This window comes from Micropterus salmoides, unplaced genomic scaffold (genome assembly GCF_014851395.1).
Source record: "Micropterus salmoides isolate LMB-PRFRI ecotype aquatic unplaced genomic scaffold, ASM1485139v1 Ms_hic_scaffold_11, whole genome shotgun sequence".
Taxonomy (NCBI): Eukaryota; Metazoa; Chordata; class Actinopteri; order Centrarchiformes; family Centrarchidae; genus Micropterus; species Micropterus salmoides.
Genome location: NW_024040152.1, coordinates 16,271,428 through 16,298,510, shown reverse-complemented (window position 1 = coordinate 16,298,510; position 27,083 = coordinate 16,271,428). Strand labels below are relative to the sequence as shown.

Genomic DNA, 27,083 nt, shown 5'->3' with positions numbered 1-27,083 from the left:
ACAATAAGCGATTAGAACTGAGTGGTGTTTTTACAATCCAATTACCACCTGCATTTTCGTAGGAATAATTGTAAGATAATATTATTTTCAGTTGTTTTTAATCTTCAAATTTAATACCAATAGATTCCATGTGCACGTCTTTGTCTGTGTGTATGCGTCTTTATGTAAGGGTATCTAGGCAACAGAGTAGTAACTTGGAAGACTCTGAATCACAATACTAAGTTAAAAGTTTATAACAATAAGCATCTGCTCACCCATCTCACACCCTACCTGTATCAGTGGATGGGTCTTTTAACAGGGATAAAATGTTTGCCTGAGTGATCCAATAAATTCTACCAATGGAAAATACATTTTACCCAGAAATCAAGAGTCTGTCATAACCAATGTGTGTTGTTGTCTTGTGTACCAGAGAAGCCATCTGCCCTGTGCGCCCCGCTCTGTGTCAGTGTGTGACAGGACACGGCCTGTCGCAGTGGACTCCCAGGGGGGTTCTGACAAGCGGCCCAGACACTGGCTCTGCTCCGCTGGAGGTCGTTTCCTTGGAGACATGTGGGGTCAGCCAGACTCTGCTCATCAGTGTTTGGGTCAGTTAATTGTGCACTGGATGCTAATGATGTGTAATGGCTCTCTCCTTGGTGAAGGAGAAACTCAAGCTGTGTATTTGTGTGTGCATGCGCGCTGAACTCTTGGTCTCTCCAGTGTGCTTCTGTTTAGGGTTTCATCCCTGTACAGCGTGGGAGGGCCAGGTCAGCCTGTCCTCCCTTTGTCATCTTCTGTGACAACCTTGTACTACGTCTGTGAAGGTTCTCAGTCATCCAGGTAATGGTTATTGAAGGAAGGTTAAAGTCAATAGCAACTGGACTTGGTTTAAGATACTTGAAGTCTGTTGGATGATGGACAAAACGTCTTCATGTGTCTTCAACCAAGTCCAGTTGCTATTGACCTTCTTTGGATAACCTTGTACAATAGCTAAACACTCACAACACACAGACACCCTCACCCCCACAGCCTCTCCTGAAGACTTGTAATCTCTTCACAGTTTCTGGCATTTTTTATTTCTGCCTTTCTCCCCAATCACTTCTTCATTGCACAACTTTCGTTTTGCCAGATTTAGAATTGGTGTGGGAATGCAAACTGCTCAACTCAATCCTGTAAAAACTCATCTGGTCATGTCTCAGAATGATTTTCCTGCCCTTCGCTATCGATCCTCCAGTCCCATCCTCCTCTCTGCCTCCTACTCAGAGATGACCTGGCAGTGATGACTTAAGATTTGGACAGCCAATTTTTGGTGTCCAGACTTTGTCTGCAGGACAAAGACTTTTAGCAGTGCCAATGGATCCCACCAACACCTCCCCTACATGTCCTTCCTGTCATTTCTGCCTTTCTGTATCCATTCAGATAGGGATGTACACTGTGCTTAAGTACCACACAAACAGGAGGGCATACAGCGAACCAAATTGCCGCTCAGAATGGACTGCTGTTTAATCACGTGAGAAGCCCTTAAGCATATTGGGACAGCGATGGTCTACTACAGCTAGAGGAAGAACAGCATGTAGGGTGTATGAATAAATGCACAAATGTATAGAGTTTGTGCCTTGGGTTGATTGCCTTACACCACTCCATTCCTAAGGAATTCATCACCAACCTGAAATACCTTTTAAAAAACACAAACAAGAGTCATTGCTTCTGTCTTTGTCTTCCTGTGGCTCTTAGTGTGTGCTTACCAGCTTCATGCGCCTTCTCAAGAAGGAAAGCTGCAGAGAGCCAGGCTGAACCCTGAGACTTTAGCTCCCTCTAACTACAACTTAATATTTTACAGTCAGTGCTGAAAGTATCACCACACTATGATCACAGTAATCATTAACAAACATAACACATTGCCCTTTATAATCCTTAGCTCAAGAGGGTTTCACTGTACTAACAAAGTGTACTTTCCCTCTATCTTTCATTCCCTGTAGGTGTGTACAGATGTCAAGTGTCTGTCCTCTCTCAGGAAGGGTCTGTTTTCCAGCTGCTCTCCATTGACCCTCTCATTTCTCTCTCAGATCCTCTTTGCGGGGACACAGGGTCTTTACTCATTATCAGTCGAGTTTCAGTTCCTTCAAGCAACATTATGTAGTAATTTTATCTTAAAATAACAGCTTCAAAATAATTTTAGTACACTGACTTGTCTTAGGGTGTATGGCATCAGGCACGTGGTATTGCAATATATAAATTAATGGGATTGCACCAGTGACATTGCGGTTATATAGTATGCATCTGAACCACTTGGCTAATTAATAAGTAATATATCAATATTGGATTTTAAACTTGGACAGTTCAAAGAAATTGTTACCAAAAAAATGCAGGTAGCACAGATTTCACATTTTATAAGTTTTGGAATATCTGGTTTGAAAACTTCATGTTTGGACATTACCGTGCAGTGACAACCATACTGCTGTTAGGTTTACTCCCACAGCCGTAGCTTGGGGACTGTGCTGTCTAAGCCTTGGATATAGCCTTGAATACTTGGATGAGAGCTCTTAGTAGCTCTGCCTGTCACCACCTCACTGAACAGGGTTCAGACCACAGAGAATACAATGTATTACCTGTTTCACATCATGTCATACCGGCTAAAGTATGATAGGGATGATATGGCCTAAAATTATTCAATATGTTATCATTTTTCAGTACTTCCCAGCAGTATATAATCCCCAATGATCTAATTAATTAAATTAGAGTGACCTGGATCCAGATATGCAACAAAATATGGATTAACAAATTAAAAATGATTCATGTAAGTTTTTGATCAAATCTTAATTTGCCCATTAGACTGAGCTTCCTGGCTACTGTAGCTAGCAGTTGTGACAGTGTTTGCTCCAGCTCTGATGGTGCTGACTGAAACTCAACACTCACACACGCATATGTAAGTTAATTCATTACAACACTTTTTGATAAAAGTGTAAGTGATAACTACAGGGTAAAGTGTGGTTTAAAATGTCTGTGGTGTATGAAATATGTATGAATGGAGAATAAATGGCATGTTTATCTCGTATTAGTCATTCAGTAACCAGGAAGCACATCAGAATCATATTCACCGTGATTTTATTAAGCTGTATCCAAAGTACAAGCAATACACAAGAAAAATGTTACCATAGAAACAAGAAAGTTATCATTCACTCCCTCTCCTGATTTAGTTTCTTTATTCAGTGTACAACACAGAGAGGCTATGCAAATGGCCTACATTAAAACTGAGTAAACTGTAGGACACATTATTTTATTGTTTTCTCACTCAGTTAAGATCTTATTTGCAACTTAACAAGAATTCATCCCACATTATCATTTTTACAGGAAGCTTGCAAGCACATGTGAATTCACAAGCACAATGTTCATTATGATGTAATTTAGTGTCATATCACTGTGTACTGTGTTTTACAAGCGTCAGGAAACAGAAGCCAGCAAGACTTTCCCTGAATCAACCTTCGATCAGACTGAGAGCGGGCCCTACACCAACAACACTGGCTTTGGCAGTCAACATTCAAATATGCAGAGTTTTTACATAGTAAAACTATGTAGTAAAGGTCAGTTTGTTGAACAGAATTTACCACGGTGGTTCTCCTTTCCTAGAACTGGTCTAGTGTGTTCAAGAGGAAATTTGCATAAATATATAGTGGTGAGCAACTGTTTGACAAACCCTTCAAGCCTCATCTTAGACCCTCACCTTCCTGTAAGTTTGTGCATAATCATTCAGGGTGCAATGCAAATCACCTGCCACAAAAAAAAAAAAAAAAAAAAAAACCCACCAAGGCCACATATCTGTACACTTGGAGGATACCAAATGCCAAAATCCTCAAATCCCCTGATTTTTACCAGCACCTTTTTAAGAGGTCCTGAGCTGACAATTGTCATTTATCAGACCAACGACATCTAAGAACCTTCAAGAGACAAAAAGAACACACTGGATGACAAACATGCAAGATTATTTTAACCAAAAAACAACCCAAGTTTATTAAGAGAGAATTAATGAATTGGGTGTTGGTGGTGTCTCAACGCCAAGCATTTCTCTGTGCATATTCTGTATATAGACATCTTATATTACATGACTTTTTATTCCTGCTTTCCATTTTCTCATTGTTGTATCGGCTCCATGGCAGTGTTACTTGAAATCCATCAAGCTCTGTTCATTCTCCTCCTCCACGTTTGGTCAAACTAGTGCTGTTTCCTCCTGAATGAGCATCCTGAGGAAAGATGGAGAAAGACTGAGTGTAAGGTTTAGTTTGTGTTGACTCGATTTTTGAGGTGTTGTGTTGTAAACTAATAATACAATTGGGGCTGCAAACAATTTTCATTATCGATTAATCTGTTGAGTATGTATTAATAATTTGGCCCAAGATGAAATCTTCAAAATGTCTTTTTGTGCAACCATCAGTCAAGAACCCAAAGATAAGAAAGATCACTTCACTATTGGAGAAGAATCAGGAAACAAAAAAGTATAGACATTTAACCCAGGACCCAGAAATTGTTTCTTCCTAAATTAGTCAAAACAAATAACTGTTGCTGATTTATGTTTTCGACTAATTGCTGCTGCTCTAAATAGATTTTAAACCACCATGAACTCTTGCTTTTCATTTCAGCGCCCATGTTAAAGGTTCAGTGTGTAATATTTAGGGGGATCTATGCAATATACTGTACATAACTATATTTTCAGTTGTGTTTAAAGACCTTATATAATGAACCGTTATGTTTTTATTAAATTAAAACGAGCCATTTCTGTCTACACACTCACAACCCCCGTGGGTCCTCTTACATGGATATCACCATGTTTCTACAGTAACCCAAGTGGACAAACGGCTCTTCAATGCGTGTTTCTTCACTACGTTGAATATGTACAAAGGAGAAGAACAAGTAACGTTTATTAGAAGTTGGATAAAGAGAAATTTGGACAGATGGAGTCCACCGTAGCTTCTGTATGTTGTTTATATGCTCCGATAATGCCAATCCAACACATCTTTGTTGTAGCATCCATGTTGATTCCACACACAGAAGTCGCCAGAACGACTTCACAGCTGGAGAAATGGGACCACCCGAGGAGCATGTGAATGCACCGAGAACGACTGGCTGCAATTCGCAACCCTCACACACTGAACCTTTACCAGTTTAGCACTTCATCTACAGATTCGGCTTCTCACCTATTTTATTCCAGCAAGAGACCTACATGGTTCTCAACAAAAATGGATCTGTTGACAGTCATATCGACATCATACCTGAAACATTAAACCTTTCAATGACTATCTGTAGAATGTCACAGACATGGAAAAAAAAAAAAAACACTTCCTGTATCCTGTCATATTAATAGCCCTCTAGTGTTTGACAGAATCCCTTCATTTGGTAACATGGCTTTTATTGTATTGTATTTAAATTAAGGCAAACTCTGTGTGGAAAGATGGTGCTTACAGTTCACAGAGGTATCCATCACGCAGAGGTAGGCGTAGGCAGTGTGGACCAAGCTTTGGAGCACATTATTTTAGCAAGATGTAACTAATAAACTGGCGAAAGTGTAAAACTGTTGAGGAAAACACTTGAGGTAGTCGTGGTGCAGCAACAGTGCAAAGCCAGTCAATACAACAGGGATGGTGTACAAACTGGCTTACTAAAAACTGACAGGGATATAACATAAGACAACACTAAAACTCATGTTTCTATCTGCCTTTTCAAAGACTAAATCACCCTCCAAACAAGTTTGTTTTTTTGTGCCAAGGTAACCCATAGTAACTCAAAGCAGAGTGCATTGAGAAGCCCTTTGTTACAAAGGCAGCAGAGCACAGGATTGTGTTTGGGACATTGAGAGTAAAAGCAAACCTTGAGCGCAACCAATTCACTAACATAATATGCACAGTGTTATCATCAGGTCTTCAATGCCCGCTGAAGCAATTCCTGCACGTTTTATCAGAAATAACAGATTTGCTGTTCTGAAACTACTTTCTGTTGTACTTGCTCTAAACAGCCTAAACAAATGTCTGAATGAAAAGGCATTTGTGCTCGCAGCTGACTGTGTAGAAATGGATCAAGGATGATTAATTTCTGTCACGACCACGAGAGTCACTGTATGCCTTAGTTGACACCCTGTTCATGAGGAATACAATGAAAGGGCAACACAAAGGCAAATATCTAGGTGTCAGGTGGAGGTATTGTACAGGGAGGTTCTTCTAACTGATCACAACCAAATGTTCAGGTTTAATTATTTCTAAATATAATTATATTCATTTCTGTTTCTGTCTCTCTTGCCGTAGTCGCGGCCAGTTTAACCTGTTTATTACGAAAACATGTATCACATTTCTACAGTCAAATAAACCACAGAAAATGAAACACTGCACATGCTGGTTTTCCTGTACCTTCTGTGAGGCGAGCTTTTCCTCCTGTAGGCTGGCAGAGGACTGTGGAACAGCCGACACACAGCACTACGGTCTGAGCGTGACTGAACACTGTGGTGATCTTGTAGCAACCTGCACACACATAAAAATCATTGGCTGGGACGGCCATGACTGTTACACTTATAACAGACAGCCACCATAACCACTGCATGATCAAATGTACTCGACAACTGATGTGTCCTTGCAGCTGTTTGTGTAAAGAAGTCACTTGAAACTAATTTTCCAGACAGCCACAAGTGTCACTGTATGCCTTATTTGACACCCCAATCACTAAGGGAACAATGAAAGGGCAACACATAAAGGCAAATACTTTTGATACGTGTATGTATAAGTTAGATAAATATAAGTTCAATGCATTACATAAATACAATTATTTAATAACCGTAAGTGTACTTTTTTAAAAACATTTTTTTACTTCAGTTCATTTGTCTCAGTCTCAATAGTCAAGTTCTACTACTTTAATATGATGTTGTACTACTTATGTGTAGTTTGCTCATTTCTCCCTCTTGTTAAATAATCTAAAAACAGACCTGGACATTTCACATCCATAAAATAGGAATTGGGACACTGTACAAGACGTTTTTTCTTGTGTCTCCTCTTTTCCTCCTCGGGGCTAGGGTGCAACAGATCCTTTGCGAGCTGAAAAGAAACCACAGTGAAACACAAACGAATTTATTAAAGTCTCACTGTAAAATAAAGAATCATTTCAGTTCTGGATGAGTTGCCAACTTTACAGCATGATTAATAGAGGAGGCAAAGGTCGAGATCTGTTTAGTTTTTAAATGAGAGGTAAAGTTAATATGATAACAGGAACGTAAAAGTATTCAAGAGAACTGGATTAAAATATTTTTAGAGCAATCACGACCCAATATATGTTAAAATGTTGAGTTTCTGCCCTCCAAAAAACCCAACATGTGACAAGGGCCAGAAAGGGAGCAGTCCTTCTTTGTTGTACACGTGCTTCGCCATATTGCGTCCGTTTTAACATCTTTACATTTACATTTACGGCAACGTAATAACGTAGACTCGGGCAGAAACAAAACACTATTTTAAAACGTAATTATCCCCCTCCGTCAAAACACTTTTTAACGATTGATGGTAACTATAAAATCCGTAGTGATACTTACAGGCATGTCTGCGTGTCTGGGCGCTCACCGGAAGATCATACTGACGACGCACCGGAAACTTCTGGCTGAGGCAAACCCGGAGGTAGGAAGACGGAAGATTATTGTTTTTTATTTTTTTAATAACCGTTGTTTTCTTGGGGTATTGGGTATTAGTGGGTGTTTACAATCAGCTACCTGTTAGATAAAATAAAATAAAAATATTTATGAAAATGAAACATATTTATGTTACTGGACATTAAATACAAGTTAAATTTAGTAGGCCTACAAAAAATCCGCGTTTGGTTATGAAACACCAAATAGTAGCTTTTGAATATGTTTTATTTCATTTTTATGTAGCATTTAAATGTCCAGAGCAATGGTTAGTTATTTGTCCAGATACTGGTACTCCAAATTAACATGTAAATGTAAATGAGTTTGTTTTTAAATGAAATTTCCCAATTACAAATAAAATGTTATTATGACTGCCCCGGCTTTTCTGTGAGGAGTTTGCATGTTCTTCCTGTGTCCGCGTGGGTTCTGTCCGGTTGCTCCGGCTTCCTCCCACCATCCAAAGACATCCGGACTAATTGGTGCCTCTAAAATTGTCCTTAGGTGTGAATGTGAGAGTGAGCGTGTGGCCCTGCGATGGACTGGTGACCTGTCTTGGGTGTACCCCGCCTTTCGCCCAATGTCAGCTGTGATTGGCTCCAGCCCCCCGCGACCCTGTAGGCCTACGCAGGATAAGCGGTTGACGATGGATGGATGGATGGATGTTATTATGACGCTCTCCATCCATACATCTTTGGACTAACCAGAGTGCAGAGTAAACTCTTTACTCTTCTCACTAACCGCCAGAAAATATAAGCTATGGGAGATTATTTTAAAATATTTTTTTCACTCCACAGAGACTGAGAGATAACCTAGGCCTAGGCCTACTTGTAAAACCAGCCAGTGAAATAAATATGCAGATCACCTGGGATAAGTTTTACTTTGTAACATATCTGAAGGGGAATTTTAATGTAGCTAATAATTTACATTATTAAGGCATAGCCTAATGTCATACTGTAGGCTACTGATTGCAAAGGCAGTGGTTCTCAAACTGGGGGGCGGCACCACAGGGGGGCAATCTGTTACTGCAGGGGGGCATAGATGTTGAGCAGATAAAGTTGCATCAATGTGATTCATTTGCTAACCTGAATATTTTGTTTTATTTTAATTGCTCCTGTTTAATGATTGAAAAACAAAAGTCAGTAGACTCTCCTGTCTACATATTTTGTTTACCTTTGGTATGTTAGTTTTGGATTAGCCTACATGTTAAATATGACTTGAAATGTGTCCACATAGCCTACTATGACCCATGTAGGCTATGTGATGTGAGCTTTAGTTTGGTAAACAATGCGAGTTGAGAAGTAATCAAGGTTACCAATAAAACGGAGTAATTAGCCATTACAAATGGTCTCTTAATGTACCAATTAAAACTGTCTTACACACGAACATTAAAATAACTACTTGGCAATAAGGCTCAGGTTATAGACTACAAACTTTCCATCAAAGGAATAAAGAAACAATGAACCTGAGATAATAGAAATGGCGCACCAGGATGATGCCACTGGTGGTTTGTTTTTGTAATTAATGTATTTCAATAAAGTTGTAGTTTATGGTTACGGACCGTTATTCGTTTTCTGATCAAACGGCGCCATCTTTTGTTCGTGCCGGGTGCCTGCAGGTCTGAGTCTTTACCTACTCTCATGAAGCACTCCCACACGACGTAGCCTTTCAGCGGATCTGGGATCTAGGCCGACGGCAAGTTTTTTGGGGGGGAGGCAGAAAAAAACACGTAGCCACCCCGGACTCCCTGGTACGTTGATGAAAGCAAAATGGATCTTGAATAGAGTTGGTGGCACTTTATCTAACTTTGGATGGAGTGTAGGCCTATTTCTTTATCCAGCGCAGTCCAAACGGAGCACAGAGGCACAGAGGGGGATCGGAATTTACCGGTGACAAGTCTGAGAGGGGAAAAAAAGAAAAAGAGCATCCACTCGTTACATGGAGCAATCTTTATTTTACTTTATTTTTAAGCCTGCTTCATTTGAATCACAATCAAGATTTGAAGACCGAAGTCGATGAAAAGTAGGCCTATACGTCCAGAAAGGGACAACCCCGACTTTTCTCCTTTTAAACTTTGAAGAACAGCTCCAACTATGGCGAAAAAGTACGATTTTCTTTTCAAATTGTTACTCATCGGGGACAGCGGAGTGGGCAAAACATGTCTGATCATTCGTTTAGCCGAGGACAATTTCAACTCCACATACATTTCCACCATCGGTACGTTGTTAACAGTGAAATGTTTGCCTTGTAATCTACGACATGTCTGCACCAGCTCATGACTGGCCTTCTGTGAAACCATAAGACAAATGTTTGCTGAATGATGGCATTTCATTCTTCCTCTGTTTGATGCCCAACACTGTAGAACTGGTTTGTCAGACTGATTTCATGCCTGAACTAGTCCCTGCTCTCTCTTTTTATCTCTTTTCTTCCATCTCATATCTGGTTCCTTTTTTCCCTCCTCTTGTTGAATGTGTGTGCTGTTTCTTCCCTGACCCTCTTCCCCCCCATCTCTCCCTCAGATCTCATTCCTCTCACTTGGCTCTCAGAAGGTCCACCCACCCTCATTCCTATCTCTTTTACCATCTCTCCGTTCCCAGAAGAATAGTTGGCTTTCTGGCATTTTTTCTTTTACAGTACAACCCCCCACCTCTTCTGCCTCCTTACTGTCTATCTGTCTGTCAGCTTGTCTATCCGGCACTTAAAGACAGTGTGTCTATGCATTCTTTACTTTATGTCTGTTTGTGGATGGGGGGTCACTGAGGGGGCAAACTCACTGTGGGAATGGCCATGAATCAGTCTCCAGCCTTGTGAGGGTGACCTATATATTCTGCAATGTTGGTGGGGTTAATTTTAGTCCATATCTGAGGTATTTAACTCATTCTCTACCCTCCCACCCTCCTTGCTCTTTGTCTCCCAGGCATCGACTTTAAAGTAAAAACCATTGAAGTGGATGGAAAGAAAATAAAACTACAAGTCTGGTAAGGGATGACACTTAGTTGCTGCTTGCGTGGAAATGCTTTGTTTTGTGATTCACTGAAGCAAATAACGCAGAGTAATACGTTGAGTTGTGTTCCTCTGTTCTCTTGCCGGCCTCTGGCTCAGGAAAGAGGAACCTCCTTCTTGTTCTCCAAATCAGGACTTCATGACAGGGTTTATAGTCCAAGTATCCATCACACAGAGTTACTGCAACACAAATTCAGCTTCCTATAGCAGTGTAAACTACACATTAAAAGCGCCGTCCTGCAGTCTTTCCTTTGACCACAGTTGTATTTTAAAGTTTAAAGTTGCAAGATATTACTCCACATGTTTTTGTGTGTGCTTTGTGCAGGGACACCGCAGGGCAGGAGAGGTTCAAGACCATTACGACAGCCTACTACAGAGGAGCCATGGTGAGCACAGGACGCCTACAGAACAAGCAGACTGGATAATCAGGCTGACATCACTGCCCCCTTTTGTGCTCGCTCTGTACCTTTCACTGACTCCTTAAATCCCCTCTCTTTGTCTCTCCCCTCGCTCTGCGCCAGGGCATCATCCTAGTGTACGACATCACGGACGAGAAGTCCTTCGAAAACATTCAGAACTGGATGAAGAGCATCAAAGAAGTGAGTGAGACTGTTTCCACTAGGCCGTGGCAAAGATTACCAGGAAAGACTTCGAAATAGTGCTTAGTCGACTGGATACGTGTTAGTCATAAGAACGGGCATTTGCTCACTGCAACAACAAAGCAGGGATATTGCACAACTGCTGGCTTTAAAGGGTCAGTTCACCCAAATCACACAAAGGTTTATTTCCCTTCTTACCCCTAGTTTTCACTCAAATGTCTTTGAACTGAGCTACTAGCTATTATTGATTAACCTGCCGCTAATTTTCTTGATTAATTAATTATTGCTTTGTATATAAAATGCCAGAAAATGATGAAAATACCCAAGTATTCCCGATACCAGGTGGCGTCTTCAAATGCCTTTATTTGTTTGATTAGCAATCCAAAACACAAATATATTTAGTTTACAATGATAGAAAAGCAGCAGATACTTACATTTGTCGGCAGTTTTGCTTGATTAATTATTTAAATGATTAATTGATTATCAAAGTAGCTGCAGATTAGCATTCAGTATGTTGGCTTATCAATCAGTCAACTAAACATCTCAGCCTTAGGAAATAGCCCACGATGAAAACTGTTCACATTAAGGTTTGTGTGTTATCTTATCACAAGGAACTGGGACATTGTTTCCAGAGAGACTTTTTTTTTCAGTTTCAGGGCAGATATCGCTTCACTGAGTAGGAACCAAAGAATCCCAAACACTGTCTGTCAATTGTTATTTTTAAAAACTTAAACATTTTTTAAGGAATTGGCTTTAATCAATAGTGGGCAGCTGAGTAGTGACATTAAACAAGAGGAGAAAGCGAGAAGGAGAATGACATGCAGCAAAGGTTCCCACCCAGAATCGAACCGAAGGATGTTGCAATTACAGTATTATGATATTGAACTATTCTACAAGGACTCCAATTGAAACTTTATTAATGATGTTTTGATCAGGTAAAATAAATTTTCCTGATCAAGATTAAAAAACTAAACAACATTAATAGACTGAGGACAAGTGACCATCAGTGTGTGTGTGATTCTTTCTCATTTAACAACTTTCAATTGTATGTAACAGTCATTGATAAAGTAAAGAAATGTAGATACTACTAGATGAACTAACCCTTTAACAAAGAGGGTTTTGAATTAAATGTTTGCGTTCATCCTTTCTATTATATTTGGTTGAAATGCAAGGTCGTAATAGAAAGGAAATCTGAAAGCATTCAGACAGAGAATCCTCTACTGTCTCATCAAAACTGAAACAAAATATGCAAACCACTTTATTTAATCATATCTGTGAGGATCTTAGTCTTTAATATAGAGAGAGTTTTCCTGCTAAAAGATGTGCTGTCCTTGACTTTGATCTATCCATATGTGTACTCTCCGCTAAGCAGGCATTCTTATGGAAAAGAACTAGGCTTTGCCTAATCAATTCACTGCATTCCCTCTTTCCCAGAATGCATCAGCCGGGGTCAGTCGAATGTTACTAGGTAATAAGTGTGACATTGAAGCCAAGCGGAAAGTTGCCAAGGAGACAGGAGAAAAGGTGAGATGACCCTAACAGAAAATTCTTATTCTGATGAAATTTGGATGCATCCGTAACAGTCAAAGGTTTCACTGTGAGGAAGATACAATAGAAGTTAAAACTTTTTTTCTGCTTTTTAAAATGTTAGAGGGAGTGGTTGTTTGAGGAAGGACTGAGTGGGTCATGCATGTTTTTGATATGCCCGTCTCACATTCACTTGAGATAAGAAGCAGGAAGTGGTTATTACCCATATCCTGACCTAATGTAATCAGATCTGTGTCTGTTGTTGACAGTTGGCAAAAGATCACGGCATCAGATTCTTTGAAACCAGTGCAAAGTCCAGCATTAACGTGGAGGAGGTGAGCCAGAACGTAACCACGGGCTAACAAAAACACTGTCTTCATACCTCATTAAACTTTAGCTTTTGTATTAACAAATTTATCTGTTTCCTTCAGTCGTTTCTGTCTTTGGCGAGCGACATACTACAGAAAAACAGCAAGAAACCAGTAAGTCGAAACAGGCTGAAGCATTTGTTCCTATCTGGAATCAGACTTGTTACTTTATGTTATGTAAGATATGTCTGTAATTTCGTTTCTTTGTCTGTATTTCCTTGTTTGACAGGGCCCCACAGGCAGGGAGGTGAAAATCACCAGCAGTACAGAGAAAAAATCCTCCAAATGTGTTCTTCTCTAGAAAGGACGCTGGCCAGCATCAATGTTACAGAGGAGAAAAACTGTCTCCATCTGGTGGGCTCAAATATCAAATACATACTGGTGCATAGGTATAGGTGTACATACATAGGCTTTTATACATAAACTGCTGGTATTCCCTTTACAGTGTTTGTACTTTTGCTCCCCAAAAGCGTACTTTGCCAGAAAAAAATGTATGGATTTGTATAGTTGCCCTTTTCTTTCTCTGGCTTATCGCCACAGTATCATCCTTACAAAAACACTGCTTAATGTCTTCAGAGAACTTTAGCTGTTTTTTTAAAAGATGTTTTTAGGACTGGGTATGTAAAACAAATACACCTCAGCTTAACAGAACCATTGCATTCATTTCTTATGTGTGAGCACATGCAATAGTAGCTTTTAGGAGCTCAGTGGCAGAGGAGGAGAGAAGAGTTTTGATTCATGCACAGCGGGCTCCTGGTTGTAGTCTTTGACCCAAATGTTTTTCATTCCATTAAATTCAAGGGGCCACTGGCATTTCACAGATTATGTTAAATTGTTTAAATACTGGACAGAATTGCTAAATTAGTTACTGAAGAACGCCTTGGTTACCAATGCTCGAGTTCATTGTTTGAAATTCATCTAATTGTAATATATTGCATCGACAGCACAGGCAAATTGACAATCTTGCAGTGCCACATTTTAGTGGCACATAAATATATGGCAGAAATGTCATAGACGAAACATTAAACTTTACATTTTGGCTAAATGTAAAGTAATACAGTTTTTTGATGTTTCAATAGTGTACAGTATTATAACGCATTCAGCAGAATCTACAGCCACAGATGCAATTGGATATCAAACACCCTGAGTCTAGCATGGACACATCCTATGAGAAGCTGAAAATATGCTCTTCACGTTGATCAGTTAAACTAATTGATGTGGTTTTTATGGAGCTGAATCTGAAACCAACACTGGCGCTATAAAGAAGCAATGTTTTAAATATGAATGGGATGAGAATGTGGAAGATAGGAACAGAGATAAGTGCAATATGAGAAGTGGAGAGATGAAAGAATGATGGGTGATGCAAGTGAATGGCCAGGATGTGAAGAAAGCAGCAGTGCTCACATGCCCCTCATTCTGAATTGATTTAGTGGGTCTTGCCTTTTATCCCAAGTGCCTGGTAAATTTCTTACTAAACATGACCACACATTAGCTACATCTGACATGATAGTTTTTCTGTTCAGGCAATTTCAGATCATTCAAAATAGCTTTCATTATAGGCGCTCATCTGCTCCTGACAGACGTACTGTATTTCCTGTATCTACTTTTTATACATTTTCTTTCACATTCTGTGTCTTTTTAGACCTGCCACAAAAGACTGTATGTAGTTTACAGATCTGCCGCTTGCTGAATAAAAAATTATGAGTGTGTTGTAGTTTGAGACTGTGTGTTGGTGCAAAACATTATCAGAACATGTAGTTTGTTCATGAATTTTGTAAATGTTTTATTGTGAGAAGTCAAGGCATGTTTTTACATTAATGCAATACACAGATGGATGTAACAAAATATACAGTAACACAAAACAACGCTAGAACAACAATAAACAGGTTAGGATTTTGCTCCATAGTATAAGGAGAAACGCACCGAAAGGAAAGAAAAGGAAGAAATGTCAGGAAGAGCAAAAGAGGAGAAATCCCTCTTCAGGGACAGAAAGACATGCAAAATAACAGAGTGGACAGAACAGACAAAACTAAAATTACAATATGGAAAATATTAATATTAGGTAGAATTGATAAGACTGCAAACATAAGAATATGCAGAAGATGTGAATTTGTTATTGTGAGATAGGTGAAATAAGCAATGGCTTCAGCCTACAACGTTTCACTCATTGCTATGATCTGTTTTAGAAACTGACTCGTTATTTTGTGGATGTTTAACCACTCAGATTCATTGCTGTATACCGTTTTAAATACTTGAAGGCCTTAATAAAGGTACATTCAGTTCAGACAAAGAATGTGGCTTTGCGCCTCAAGGACACTGACAGGAAATATGTCGCAGACAAAGTAGTTAGTAGTAGTAGTTAACTTCTTGTTAACTACTCTCACTCACTACAGCGGCAACTAGGTGATGGTTTTTTATCCCTCATTGCTGCTGCAGGAGCTGGAGCCTGTCGCTAGGCAACCGCCCCTCCTTCCCAACATCAGCACCAGGACGGTGTGCGCGCGCTCTGCCGCATCTTCAAGTTGCCTGCCCGCACGTTCCGCTGCGTGCCTTGTCATCACGCAGCCCAGGTTTTGGTTTGCAAACACAATACATTCCTCTTTTCCAGCGCCAGAGCTCTACCGAGGACCGGACGTGCAGGCAGCAGAGGGAGGGGCACGGTAAAAAGAAGAATCACTAAATCTATTCGGATGGATTTCAACATGTTATGGCGGACATAGGTAGGCTATGTTGTTATGTTCATGTGACTGCCTGGTGGGAAGCAGCGAGGTACACGTCCGGGATATACACACACGCGCACAAACACACGGGCTGAACGGGATGCCCGCGTGACTGCAGGGAGGAAAGAGGCGGCGGAGGAGGTGGAGGATGAAGGGGCGGTCTAGGTGCGTGTGTGGACCACCGCAAAACCCCCGAGGTGGAGTTGTCAAAGATCGAAACCTGTGAGGAAACATTTATTCCAGCCTGGCTGCTATTTTTGGTGCAGTTTGAAAATCGATGGAGGATATTTATTTCCTGTTCATGTCGTGGTAATTAGTCTCGCGAATGAACCGATGTGATCTTGGGGCTTTGATCTCCACACCGTCTTTTTTCTTTTCCGTGACAGGATATGGACCTAACATAAGGTCTCGGGAGGAGGCGCACATCGGATGTCGCTCCTCCTGACTGGACACACGGAGTGACCGGCTGGTGTCGTCTCTGCTACGAGGAGGGATTAGCTGCTTTCTTTGGGATGCTTTAAAAATTTGCGGCCTGCTCTGTTCTCCAGTTACCGCAATGCCTCTGGCGAGAGGAAGAAGAGGTGGGAGGCAGAAGATGGAGAGGAGGGAGCAGCAAAATGAGTATAATAGTGATGTATAGATGGCAAGCTCCATTGGTATGATTGTGTTTTATCAGAGAATGACTGAGCAGCAGAATGGTATATACTGTACTCTGTAGGCTGTAGTGGCCTTTGAACTGTATGGGGTGAAAGAGACACTGTATTCACTGAAGCAATCTTAGTATCACAGCTGAAACGTCAAATGAGGTGAGTACGGTGGCTGTGAGTGTGTTGTGGCTGCTCAATTCTCAACTTTCTGCTGACAAAGTTCTTGGACTCACTGACTGGACTATAGTGCGCACCATGGGGCATTGCGCAGAGCCTATGGCACCTGCCAGTGGAGCGCTTGGTGCATAATTGTGACAGAGTGGAGCTCTGAAGCCAGCATTTATGCCTCTCCTGTACTTCTACCTACACAACTGAACTTTTATGAACCCAGAGTAAGTGTGAAACCTCTCCCAGCCTCCTCCACACACGGATAAGCTTAACATGCCTTCTCCGTCAGACTCTAGCAGCGTGGCTTCGGGGTCTCGAGGCTGGTCAGACAGCCGCAGGGGCATGTCAGGCCGTGGGCCTGGTGGGGCACGGCTACTCCTGTACCTGGGGCTGTGCCACCTGGGCCTAGGGGCCATGGTCCTGGCTTTCTCTTTCACCAGCATGGCCTTCACCTCCTCAGCCCGTGTGAGGCAGTCCTGTCCATTCTGGGCTGGCTTCTTTGTGAGTGTAAACCTGACAGAAAACATACAGTATTAAGAATGTAAAAACAGAGATCCTGAAGGGTGTGTTTTCTGATGTTTGTGGTATCTGTTTGCAGGTGGTGGCATCAGGCATAGTTGGAATAATCTCATGGAGGAGACCTCTGACACTGGTGGTATGTATATTTCCATCTGATAAAAGGAGTATTCAAGTCTTTTAGCTATAGATTTAAAACCATATACCATCAAGCAATGCTGAACCAGCAGAGTAAAGAGGACCCCAGGGGCCCACCTTGAAAACTCCATGTTCACTGTGTCAACCAGGTTATTGTCATTTGATTAATTAGTCTAGGAATATGCACCATTTAAGCATGTTGTAAACTGAAGTGAAAGAAAGCAATCTCACTATAAGGTCCCTTTAGCTGTTCTGGAGCTTTTGATCATATAACATAATCTTCATCAGCAGATGGAGCTTGTCCTGTTGATATGCAACTGTAGATGTAAAACACAATTCTGAGCACTTTAAGGATTTTTTGTCCATGCTGGACTAAAAGCTAAGGTTTAAAGTTTATTCTTGACTTTGGAAAAGTGAAAGAGCCTTAAAGACAAGCAGCGAAACATGGCAGCAACGAAATCCTTGCAGGCAATTGCGCCCATTCAAAGTACGTCTACTTGTTTTACAGAGGCTCAGATTGTTATTATATGTGTCTTACAATATTATGGAAAGGATCCCTACAGAGATAGACCTTTTTTTAAAGCGTATACAGACGCTCTATGGCTCTTGTCAAAGCCACCAGACTCCTTTAAAAAAAATAGCAGTTGTACCTCTCTGGTCTACTGCTGCCTGAATCGGTTAGTTTGTGTTATTGTGTGATTTTGGTGTTTTAAAGAGTTAAAAACATAGTTACACAATTATTAAAAACAATCTAACCGACCGAGGCCGCAGTAGACCAGCAACTCCTGTGTTCTGCAATGTAAAATTGCTATTTTTATCAATGGAGTCTGGTGGCTTTAACAAGAGCGATATAGTAACTGTTTCTGGTTAAACAAAAAGTATCTTACTTACACAAGAAAATGGGAAAATAAGGTCCAGGTTGAAAAAACAGAAGTTACCCTTTAAGGTGGGTCCTGCTGCTTATTTATCTAATCTTCAGGCCCTCTGTCAAAGTGTAGTTGTAAAATTATGTATACCTTTACATAAAAACAGTTCTATTTTATACTGCACTTACATTGTGCATATTCATGTATGCATTCAGTATGATTAAACTGTAACCCACGGAAAATTTGGAGTTAGTTGATCTGGCTGTGACATGCAGGGCAAAATGTTCAGGTTTTCAATCCATCTAAAAACCAAACCAGTTCCTTCACTTTTTAGTTCATCTTCTCTGGCTGAAGGTATGTTCATCAGTGAAATTACCTGTCACAGTCTTCGGTTAGAAGAATAAAACTCTGAACACTCTTGGCCCTATATCAAAACAAGGCTCTGTGTTCCTCCACAGGTGTCACTGTTCATGCTGCTGTCTGCAGTGTGTGTGATCCTTAGTTTGGCAGGCTCGATGCTCTCCTGTCAGAACGCACAGATGGTCAAGTCTATGCTCACCTGCCAGGTACACAACATTATGCAAGTGTTGTCTTCTGCCTCATGCTGAAATGCCCTTCCAGCCAGATGCATGGAGCACGTGGCAGGAATAACTGTGAATATGTTTTAAGTGTTGGTTCAGTGCTTCACACCAGTCCTCTGTGAATGGGAATGTGTGTAGGTGGAGAATGGTCTTTGTGTATGTTGCGCGCCCCCACACTCCTGCTCCATCACAGAGGAGGAGACCCTGGTCCTCTACTTGAATGCTGACTGTCACTCAGTCAGACATCAGCTGAAGGTGGGTAGGATATGTCTCCATTCTGGAGACCCAAATACTTATTTTAATGCAGAGGTTAAAAATTTAAGGATAGGTTCACATTTCTGTCTGTCTGAAAACATTCTGCAACTATAAGGGGAGAACACTGCCAGGGAAACCCAAAGAGAAAATACTATAACTGAGAAAGATACCTACTTGAGTCTACTCGCTCAGACTGCTAAAGCCTCATATTTACTTCAGATAAATGTTTGAATCCATTTTTGCACAAAAAAAGGACTGTGGATTTTGTCCCCCATCACTTACATTCAAAGCACATTAGGGATCTTAGGGAGCCAATATAAACAGGAGGAATGATTACAGCTAGAAAAACCTGTTTCAATGTTCACATTGGCACCTGACCATTGTTTTAAGGCAGACTTACAAATTGTGAACTTAGCCTTTAAATGTGACATGATAAAATGCCTTTACTGTATGTTGTCAGATTTACATTCTCTGAATGCGTATTTCTCTGAAGGACCTTTTGTTCAGTGCGTGTGGTCTCAGCATTCTCTCAACCATCATCTGTACTCTGTCCACTGTGACCTGCAGTATCCATATATTCTCTCTGGACCTTGTGCACCTGGTGAGTGCAGACACAGCACATTTTATACCAGACTAGCTTTTTTTGGCCACAAATGACACCCGGCTTTACAGTAACTACACTGCTGCATTAAACGATTAGGGTTTACATTTGTACCCCGCTTTGGCCCATTATATCTATCTGTTGTAAGTATGATCTTGATGTGTTGCCCATTCTCGTTGCCTAGCTGGCCCCACATCGCTCTCGTTCAGTCAACCCAGAATGCACCACGCCTCAAGACGCCTTCCTGACCAACATCATGGACTTTGAGGAGTTTGTCCCGCCCATACCTCCGCCCCCCTACTATCCTCCTGAGTACACCTGCAGCTCTGAAACAGACGCTCAGAGGTACCACATGCATTATTATACATCAACATCAACAACACACTTGTGTACAGTATGTAATAGCCATGCACATGATTAGAATGCAGACACATTGGACAGAGCGTGCAAGGAAAATGATTTGTTTGATATTTTTGTATTAACATCTAGCATCACCTATAATGGCTCCATGGAGAGCCCTGTTCCTCTATACCCCACTGACTGCCCCCCACCTTATGAAGCTGTGATGGGACAAAGAGCTGCAAGCCAGGTGAGTATCAGTGTGTGTGTGTGTTATGTGTGATGTACCCACTGCTGATCCTTGTTTTTTTGACCGTCAAGGCAACAGTGTATGACCCCCACTGCACTGAGCTGTCTGGAGAGAGAGGAACTTCTACGGCCTTCAGTGGAGAAGGTGAGAAACCATCACACATCGTTATAGATTCACATGTAACTTTTGAAAGAGTGGCAATATGATTAAGTACAAAAAAGCAGATGGTAATATGAATGATCTTGGAGAATGTGGCATTTTATGATTAATCAAAAGGCCAAAAACCTTTCCAAAATATTTTACTAATTAATTGTCATTTATCAAGCAACATTTACAAACATTTTCTTTATTTTAACTTTATTTTTATTTTGACAGGGACAGTGCATATTAAAAACATTTCTGAAAATATGCCAGTTAGCCAAAAAAACAATCAACAATAAAAGCATAAAGAATATGCAGATACAAACAGTGCATGCGTTACATACTAGTGGTTCTCAAATGTGAGGATTTGATCGTTTTCATTGTGCTTGGCCTCTGAGAAATTGTTATGGGTCAAATGTACACAATAATCAACAGGCCTATATTTATTAAAGACTTATTCATGCAAGTTATTAGTTTGTCTAGACCTAATTTAACAAATGAAATTGAATGTGAACTATCAATAGTGCCACCAAATTCATAACCTCAGTTGTCAATGATGGTGAGTTTTAATACGTCAACAAAGTGCTGAAAGGAAATTTGGGGATTTCGAGACATCGGGGCTGTATATACTATAATGTAATTATAATTGCATAAGTTATATCTGTATTTTAAAATGTTATATACATACATAGCAAAAATACTTTTTTCTTGTTATATTAGTAATTAGTAATTTGAGGAGGCACACAAAATAAAGTTAAATAAACACAGAAATGCTTAATCTTTCCAACACTGCTATAAATTAAACTGAAAGCTATATGTCTCCCTCCCATAATAAAGAAATACCATTTTCTTATTAGTGTCCATGGACAGCGGATCCCTGTTGATGTCAGAGATCGTGGACATCCCTGACGATTCCTCCCCCTCTGAGGACTCCTGTCTGTTGGAGGTTGGGCTGAGGAACCAGGGGGAGAGGGGCAGCAGGGCTGCTGGTGAGGTGGGAGACGGAGGAGACGGTGGGGAGTACATCACCTTTCGTGGTCCCCCGTCTCAGACACCAGAGAGTCCTCTGGCAGGAGGGCCGCGAGCCAGGCGCTTCCTCAGAGGAGAGAGGTCCAACTCCTGCTCTTCACCCACCACAGCAACCACCACATACAGGTGAGGACAAACACACACATGCAGACACGATTTAATAGTGTAAGGGCTCTACAGTTGATGGTGTTCTGCAGTAATATCAGAACAGATGAATGAATGTTGTTGCTTGTCATAGTGCACAATTATTGGGATGTAAACTCATTTCAATGAAGGTTAAAATCTAAAAGGAAGCCTGCACAGCACAGCCACACACACATATCATTTTATTGATTGCCTGTTTTGTCCTGCAGCTCTCCAGTATTGCGTCGCCAGGCCATGTTAGCTAGTAGCTGTTCCCAGCTAGAAGCAATAGGGTGTTCCACCTCTCAACAGCGATCCTGCATCACGGAGATTCAAGGTCGCCCCTTCAATCCTTCACGACAAGGAGCTGCCCTAACCTTGTCTGCACCTCCCGCTTCACCCTCCTCAGCTGCCGGTGAGCAGAGTGGTGGTCACGGTAATGGGCCAGCTCTCCCGGGCCAACCGTTGTTCCTTCGACGAAAGACTGGGAGAAGTGAAAAGGATGGAGAAGATGCAAGAAGGGATCGTGAAGGGCTCCTATGTCTTGTTAGGTCACACAGTGAGCCAGGCCTCGGCTCCTCGACTGACACAGGTAAGTCAGACACAGAAATTAGCACACCTCTTACATAACAATTTCAACATCCATAACCTGCCCTTGTTTCTCCTCTTCTGTAGTCGACTTTGGCTCTGTAGGCAGCAAAGCATCTACGGACACAGGTAAGAGCTCATAACTAAAAGGCTTTAAGATGTGATGTTCTTGTGGCTCAGCGGTCTAAAGCACAAATTGAAGTCTGGCCCAGAGCCTTTGTTACATTTCAGCACCGCCTCCCTCTTCCTTTGTGTCTCTTTTCACATTTCACTGTCCAATTAAAGGCAACAAAGCCCCGAAAAAACCCACTTCCAAGTTGATTTGAGGAGATACAATTCAACTCATTTGCACCTAATGGCCGTCTTTCATCAAGCCCTCTTAGAAACTAGAGCAGATTAAACACTGGAGGAGATATGCAAATCTGTCCCCATGTGCATGTGATTTATGAAACTCTTCCACAACATCTAAATTAGTAGTGATTTGATTACAAATTGATAAATTAGATTCTGCTGTGGAAATAATAATGTTCCTCATTTACATATTATTTTCAAATGATACATCCTGAATGGTGGATATGTAATGGAACACAGCAAAAGACCTGCATCTTTGAGTCTAAGTAGCCTAATTTTTACTACTTATGCTAGATTTCAGACTATTACATTTCAACACAAAATAATATACACCTATTCTTTCTTTCGGAGCATGAGGATTCCATACTCTGAAAAAAGACTAGACTTTTGACAAACAGAAATGTATCTTACTGCTATGATAGATGTGTAAATGATATATACAGATGAAGATTAGATGAAGCACTTCTGAGCCTCTGGTCCATTTTCTGCATTTTATTTGTGTATTCTGAGGTATTTTATCAGGACTTTGTCCGCAGTTCTTTTGTATGGTGTTGCCAACTTAATGACAGAAAGGTAGAGATTCTGCTGTTCATTTAATTAGTTAACTTTTTCCACGCTTAACGCTTTGCTATGAAGCTCTATAGGGGACAGATGCCATCTTGTTTCCTTCTCTTTTCCCTCTTTTTATGTAGTTAGGGAGTTAAGTTTAGCATTTTAACTCAGTATTGTGTCAGGACTACTTGGTTTGTTATTTAAAGAGGTGGTATTATGTTTTTTGGCTTTTTCCCTCTCCTTTATTGAGTTATATATCTTTTTTGTGCATGTACTAGGTTTGCAAAATGAAAAAGCCCAAAGTCCAGCCCAAAGGGAGTTCCCATCTCCCACAGAAAACACTGCTCTGAACTGCCTGAAAACAGCTCGTTTGTAGTCCAGCCTTTACTTCCCTTTCTTGTGATGTCACAAGTAAATACGTGTCATAATGCATGCTGAGGGACAAGTCCGACACGCCCTCAAAACACCAGTAGAAAAACACTGAGCTGCAACACACCTCACCTTTCCCTTCCAAACACTAGCTACCCTCCAAGCAGTCAATGGACATAAAGTTGTTACTGTGATGTAGAGACAGAGCTCAGTTAAAACTTTATGGATGAAAGATACTTTTGCTACAGATTAATAACTCACCACTCTGAAACTCTTGCTCCAGTCCATATTGCCAAGCTGGTCAGCAACATGTAGCCTACAGCTGAATTGAAGTTCTTTACGTTTTTTCGCTGACCCGCCTGTCTCTGCTTCTGATTGGCTATAACCCGCCTTTCGCTGACCTGCCCTTCTCTGCTTCTGATTGGCTTGTAGTCCTTAACTAAGAACTGTGCATGTGCAACTCCTAACAGAGATCATTTAGAGACAAGATGTATCACTCCTTAGCTAAAATAAAGCCTTCAACACAGGGTGAAAAGAGGAGCTGCAGCAATGTGCAGTATGACAAAAAAATTTAATTAAACCATGTAAACGGTTCTGGTACAACCCCTGAATAGGATTTTGAACCTGAAAATGAGCATAATACCACCTCTTTAAGACTTGGCTAGCCCTGAATTTCAATTTAGCTTCTGTACCTCACTCCTTATATTCTTCATTTAGTTGTATGTTATTTCCCTCTCTTTTTTTTTTTGGACTCTCTGACTGTCTCTCAAAGGTCCCTCTTCTCAGGCATGTCTGTTGCCCCGCACATCTTTACCTCCAGCTGCCGTCCTGCCAACGAAAGGCAGCATGAAATCAGCAGCCACAGGGGTGCAGGTCCCCTCAAAACCTCCCCCCACCTCACCACTGCATTTACCTAAAGACTGCCACCGTTCCTTGGGCGACCTTAAGGTTAGTCTGAAACTTGTTAATAGAAGAGAAGCATCACTCAAATGATTACAATAGTTTACACTTCCCATGTGAGTCTTAGCAAAAGCTGAATTATTGTTTGACTGTTATTTAATCTTATGCTTTACTTTACTTTTTACTTTTCCTGCAGGTGACTCGGGGTCTGGTGGCACGTTTCCTGCAGCGCTCCAAACGCAACACATCGCCCTCCACCGAGCATGCTGGGAGCACAGGGCAGGGTCCTAAGAGGAGGAGTGGAGCTGAGAGCGCTGCCACCAACTACCTGCCCTTTGAACAAGTATGACAAGTTCTAATTACACACAGAAAAAAGGTGCTAACACAAAGAACCTTTTTAGCAAGAATTTCCTTAAAGAACCCTCAAAAATGGTTCCTTAAGGCACCATTAACGGTGCTCCAAAGAAAGTTGTTTGTGGTCCCAACTTGTTCAGTAAACAACCTCTTTTAAATGGTTCTTTAATAATTTTTCTGAATAAATGGTTCTTTGAGAATTTTAAATCAAATTAGGGGTACGTTGCGAAACAAGAAAATGAACATAGCTGTGTGTTTGACATTCAATTTTACTTAATTTAATTACATTTTATTTCTTCTGCAAGTAAAGCCATCTGCTCTTTGTCTAAATCTTCACTCGATAAAAACTTCTTCAGGTGTTGCTGACCCCGTGGAACAACAACCGAGGACACCCCAACCATCACTCCCATCACTCTCATCGCCGTGGACACCACCATTCCCACAGTGACAGTCGACACAACCGGCACCACAGCAGTCGGGTGCCAGAGGGGATCCACCTGCGCAGCTGTGGAGATTTAAGCTCCTCCTCTGCGTCACTACGTCGATTAGTGACACCTCATGCGATGCACGGGTCATCAGGAGCTCTCTACTCTGAGTCTGCACTGTAAGGAGGAGAGGAGGGTTGGATGGAGGAAAATAGGAGGCATACAAGTTGACAGGGTTGTAAGGAAGACAGGGAAGGGAAGGAAAAAAGGAGGTTGAAGAAAAGGGTGTTTAGGACAGTTTAGTGGAGTGGAGATATCTAGTACTGAAATTTTGAAAGTCTGTGCAAATGGACTTATTCAGTGGTGCTCTTTATCACTCTGAACATCAGCCTAGAGCTCTCACTATTTCGCTGTCCAACACCAGTGAAACGGTCAGTAGATGCTTATTTCTGGGCAGTGTGGTCCCCGTTCTAACAGAATAAACTGGCCAAGACAACCCAACGAGAAGCATCTCTTCTGCTGTACTCTCCACTCCCTCTCTCAATACTCATCTGGAAACATATTTTCCTCAAGACTGGAGACAGAACTCAACGAGCATTCATGCTGCTGCAGCAACTTACTCACATGTACATTCAGTCTTAATAATGGGTTGCAATTTGCTTTTGGCCCTTTTGAACATTCCTATTTATTTACAGGATCTTTCAGGTGAAGTAATCATGGAAATCCTTATTTTGTCTTCCATTGATTAAAGAAAATGCATCTCAATAAACATAGTTAGCTGAGTACAATGTAAGATAAACAGTTGAGGCTGCACATGAGGACAAATGCTGTCACACGGAAAACCCTTTACTGAGTTGATGATTTTGTCGTCTTCTTTTTGCAATTCTTATTTTCACTTTCTCCAATGGTTTTCCACCTCCACATTGGCCTTCCAAAAAAGGCAGCATTTTTAACATTGACATTAATGCACGCCACAGACACACACTCAGCGATTTGAAATATATTCTCTGTGGGTGGCCCCTGGACACAGTGGTTTGATTTGCATATGTGCATGTTTTTGCTAAAGCCTCCCAAATACAACAGGAACCTTGTGCATTCAATCCTGAACGCCCGTGTAACAAAGTAACATGTCTTCAGAATGTCTTTAACTGCATGTTTTGACAATGCTTCTTACTTGTTTTCCTTTTGCACCCAAGAACTATGATAGTAGCCATTTGAAATGTGTTTGTGTTAATAGATAGCTGAAAGAGAAGGTCAGAGTCGAAGCTGAGCGGCGCTCCCAAAGTCTTCTGCCAGATGGCTCTAAACATGCCTCTGCATCCTAATTTGATTTTGAGAGGGTTTAAAAATGTTTCACAGGCATATCTGTGACACTGGCTAAAGCAGACGGATCCTGTTAGATAAAGAGGTGTAAATTGCACTGTGACTCTGACGACAGGAAGAGTCTTTTGCAATAAATGTACGGACAAATTAAAAAGTTATAGAGTTGGGCTTCACACTATGTGCTGGCACGGTTCTCTTCTGACTTGTGGATGGGTGGTTAAATGACAAAAAACAGCCTTGGACTGCTGTCAGTCCAGTGACAGTGCACATACGATGGGCCTGGCAGCTCTGGATACTGGATTTTGGGGTGTATTAATATTTGTGTCAGATTTGAGGGGGTTTGTCCTTTCGAAAGTATTTTTGGTGTGCTCCCTAAGTGGTGATATTGACTGCATATCAGTAAACACACATTTTGGATACACTCATGTATGTAACAAATTTTAAAAAATGACACGCATACACACTTAGCATGCATACAGATACAGGCACACCCACACAATCCATTATTAAGGCACTGAGCTGTATTTCTACCTCCTGTCTTGCATAAAACATGATTTATTTGAGGAAATGTATATCTGTATGGCAGGCTTAAAAAGATAGACTTTAAACCTGAATAATAAATGTATCTAAATATGAGACCTATTCCAGATTTTAAATGCAGTGTCAATGGCAAAACTTCCAATGCAAGTTATGTATTTCAAAATATGAAATAAATGATAGACATCA

At 41.0% G+C, this 27,083-nt stretch overlaps 3 protein-coding genes and 2 non-coding genes across 5 annotated transcripts; 2 read left to right on the top strand and 3 right to left on the bottom strand.

The window, feature by feature from the left end:
* Positions 1–3,067: 3,067 nt before the first annotated feature.
* On the bottom strand, positions 3,068–7,659 carry rps27.2 (ribosomal protein S27). Its single transcript, XM_038711375.1, has 4 exons — positions 7,538–7,659; positions 6,941–7,049; positions 6,372–6,482; positions 3,068–4,217 (listed from the first exon to the last, which is right to left on the bottom strand). The coding sequence occupies exons 1-4, from the start codon at positions 7,541–7,543 to the stop codon at positions 4,189–4,191; spliced, it is 255 nt and encodes an 84-aa protein (XP_038567303.1). The 5' UTR covers positions 7,544–7,659; the 3' UTR covers positions 3,068–4,188.
* Positions 6,011–6,142, bottom strand: LOC119898375. The gene has a single exon (XR_005443534.1). It is a non-coding gene; the product is annotated as a small nucleolar RNA SNORA13 (small nucleolar RNA).
* LOC119898374 lies at positions 6,584–6,715 on the bottom strand. Its single transcript, XR_005443533.1, has one exon. It is a non-coding gene; the product is annotated as a small nucleolar RNA SNORA13 (small nucleolar RNA).
* A 1,608-nt stretch (positions 7,660–9,267) lies between the features above and the next one.
* On the top strand, positions 9,268–14,835 carry rab13 (RAB13, member RAS oncogene family). The gene is made up of 8 exons (XM_038711374.1): positions 9,268–9,841; positions 10,542–10,602; positions 10,953–11,013; positions 11,149–11,226; positions 12,661–12,750; positions 13,023–13,088; positions 13,185–13,235; positions 13,351–14,835. Exons 1-8 carry the CDS (start codon positions 9,718–9,720, stop codon positions 13,420–13,422), a joined length of 603 nt encoding a protein of 200 aa, XP_038567302.1. The 5' UTR covers positions 9,268–9,717; the 3' UTR covers positions 13,423–14,835.
* A 734-nt stretch (positions 14,836–15,569) lies between these two features.
* Positions 15,570–26,993, top strand: fam189b (family with sequence similarity 189 member B). The gene is made up of 14 exons (XM_038711373.1): positions 15,570–17,157; positions 17,255–17,311; positions 18,635–18,742; positions 18,896–19,012; positions 19,506–19,613; positions 19,798–19,958; positions 20,103–20,202; positions 20,274–20,346; positions 21,201–21,498; positions 21,726–22,087; positions 22,171–22,212; positions 24,128–24,303; positions 24,452–24,598; positions 24,966–26,993. Exons 1-14 carry the CDS (start codon positions 16,930–16,932, stop codon positions 25,215–25,217), a joined length of 2,229 nt encoding a protein of 742 aa, XP_038567301.1. The 5' UTR covers positions 15,570–16,929; the 3' UTR covers positions 25,218–26,993.
* Positions 26,994–27,083: the final 90 nt, after the last annotated feature.

Excerpts from the sequence above, each read along its gene's own strand:
- fam189b (XM_038711373.1), top strand. The coding sequence starts at position 16,930 with ATGCCTTCTCCGTCAGACTCTAGCAGCGTGGCTTCGGGGTCTCGAGGC. Across the intron at positions 19,614-19,797 it reads CTCTGGACCTTGTGCACCTG|CTGGCCCCACATCGCTCTCG; the intron begins GTGAGTGCAGAC and ends CTCGTTGCCTAG. Across the intron at positions 19,959-20,102 it reads TCTGAAACAGACGCTCAGAG|CATCACCTATAATGGCTCCA; the intron begins GTACCACATGCA and ends ATTAACATCTAG.
- rps27.2 (XM_038711375.1), bottom strand. Across the intron at positions 6,483-6,940 it reads TATGGATGTGAAATGTCCAG|GTTGCTACAAGATCACCACA; the intron begins GTCTGTTTTTAG and ends ATGTGTGTGCAG. Across the intron at positions 4,218-6,371 it reads AAAAGCTCGCCTCACAGAAG|GATGCTCATTCAGGAGGAAA; the intron begins GTACAGGAAAAC and ends ATCTTTCCTCAG.
- rab13 (XM_038711374.1), top strand. The coding sequence starts at position 9,718 with ATGGCGAAAAAGTACGATTTTCTTTTCAAATTGTTACTCATCGGGGAC. Across the intron at positions 9,842-10,541 it reads CACATACATTTCCACCATCG|GCATCGACTTTAAAGTAAAA; the intron begins GTACGTTGTTAA and ends TTTGTCTCCCAG. Across the intron at positions 11,014-11,148 it reads CCTACTACAGAGGAGCCATG|GGCATCATCCTAGTGTACGA; the intron begins GTGAGCACAGGA and ends GCTCTGCGCCAG.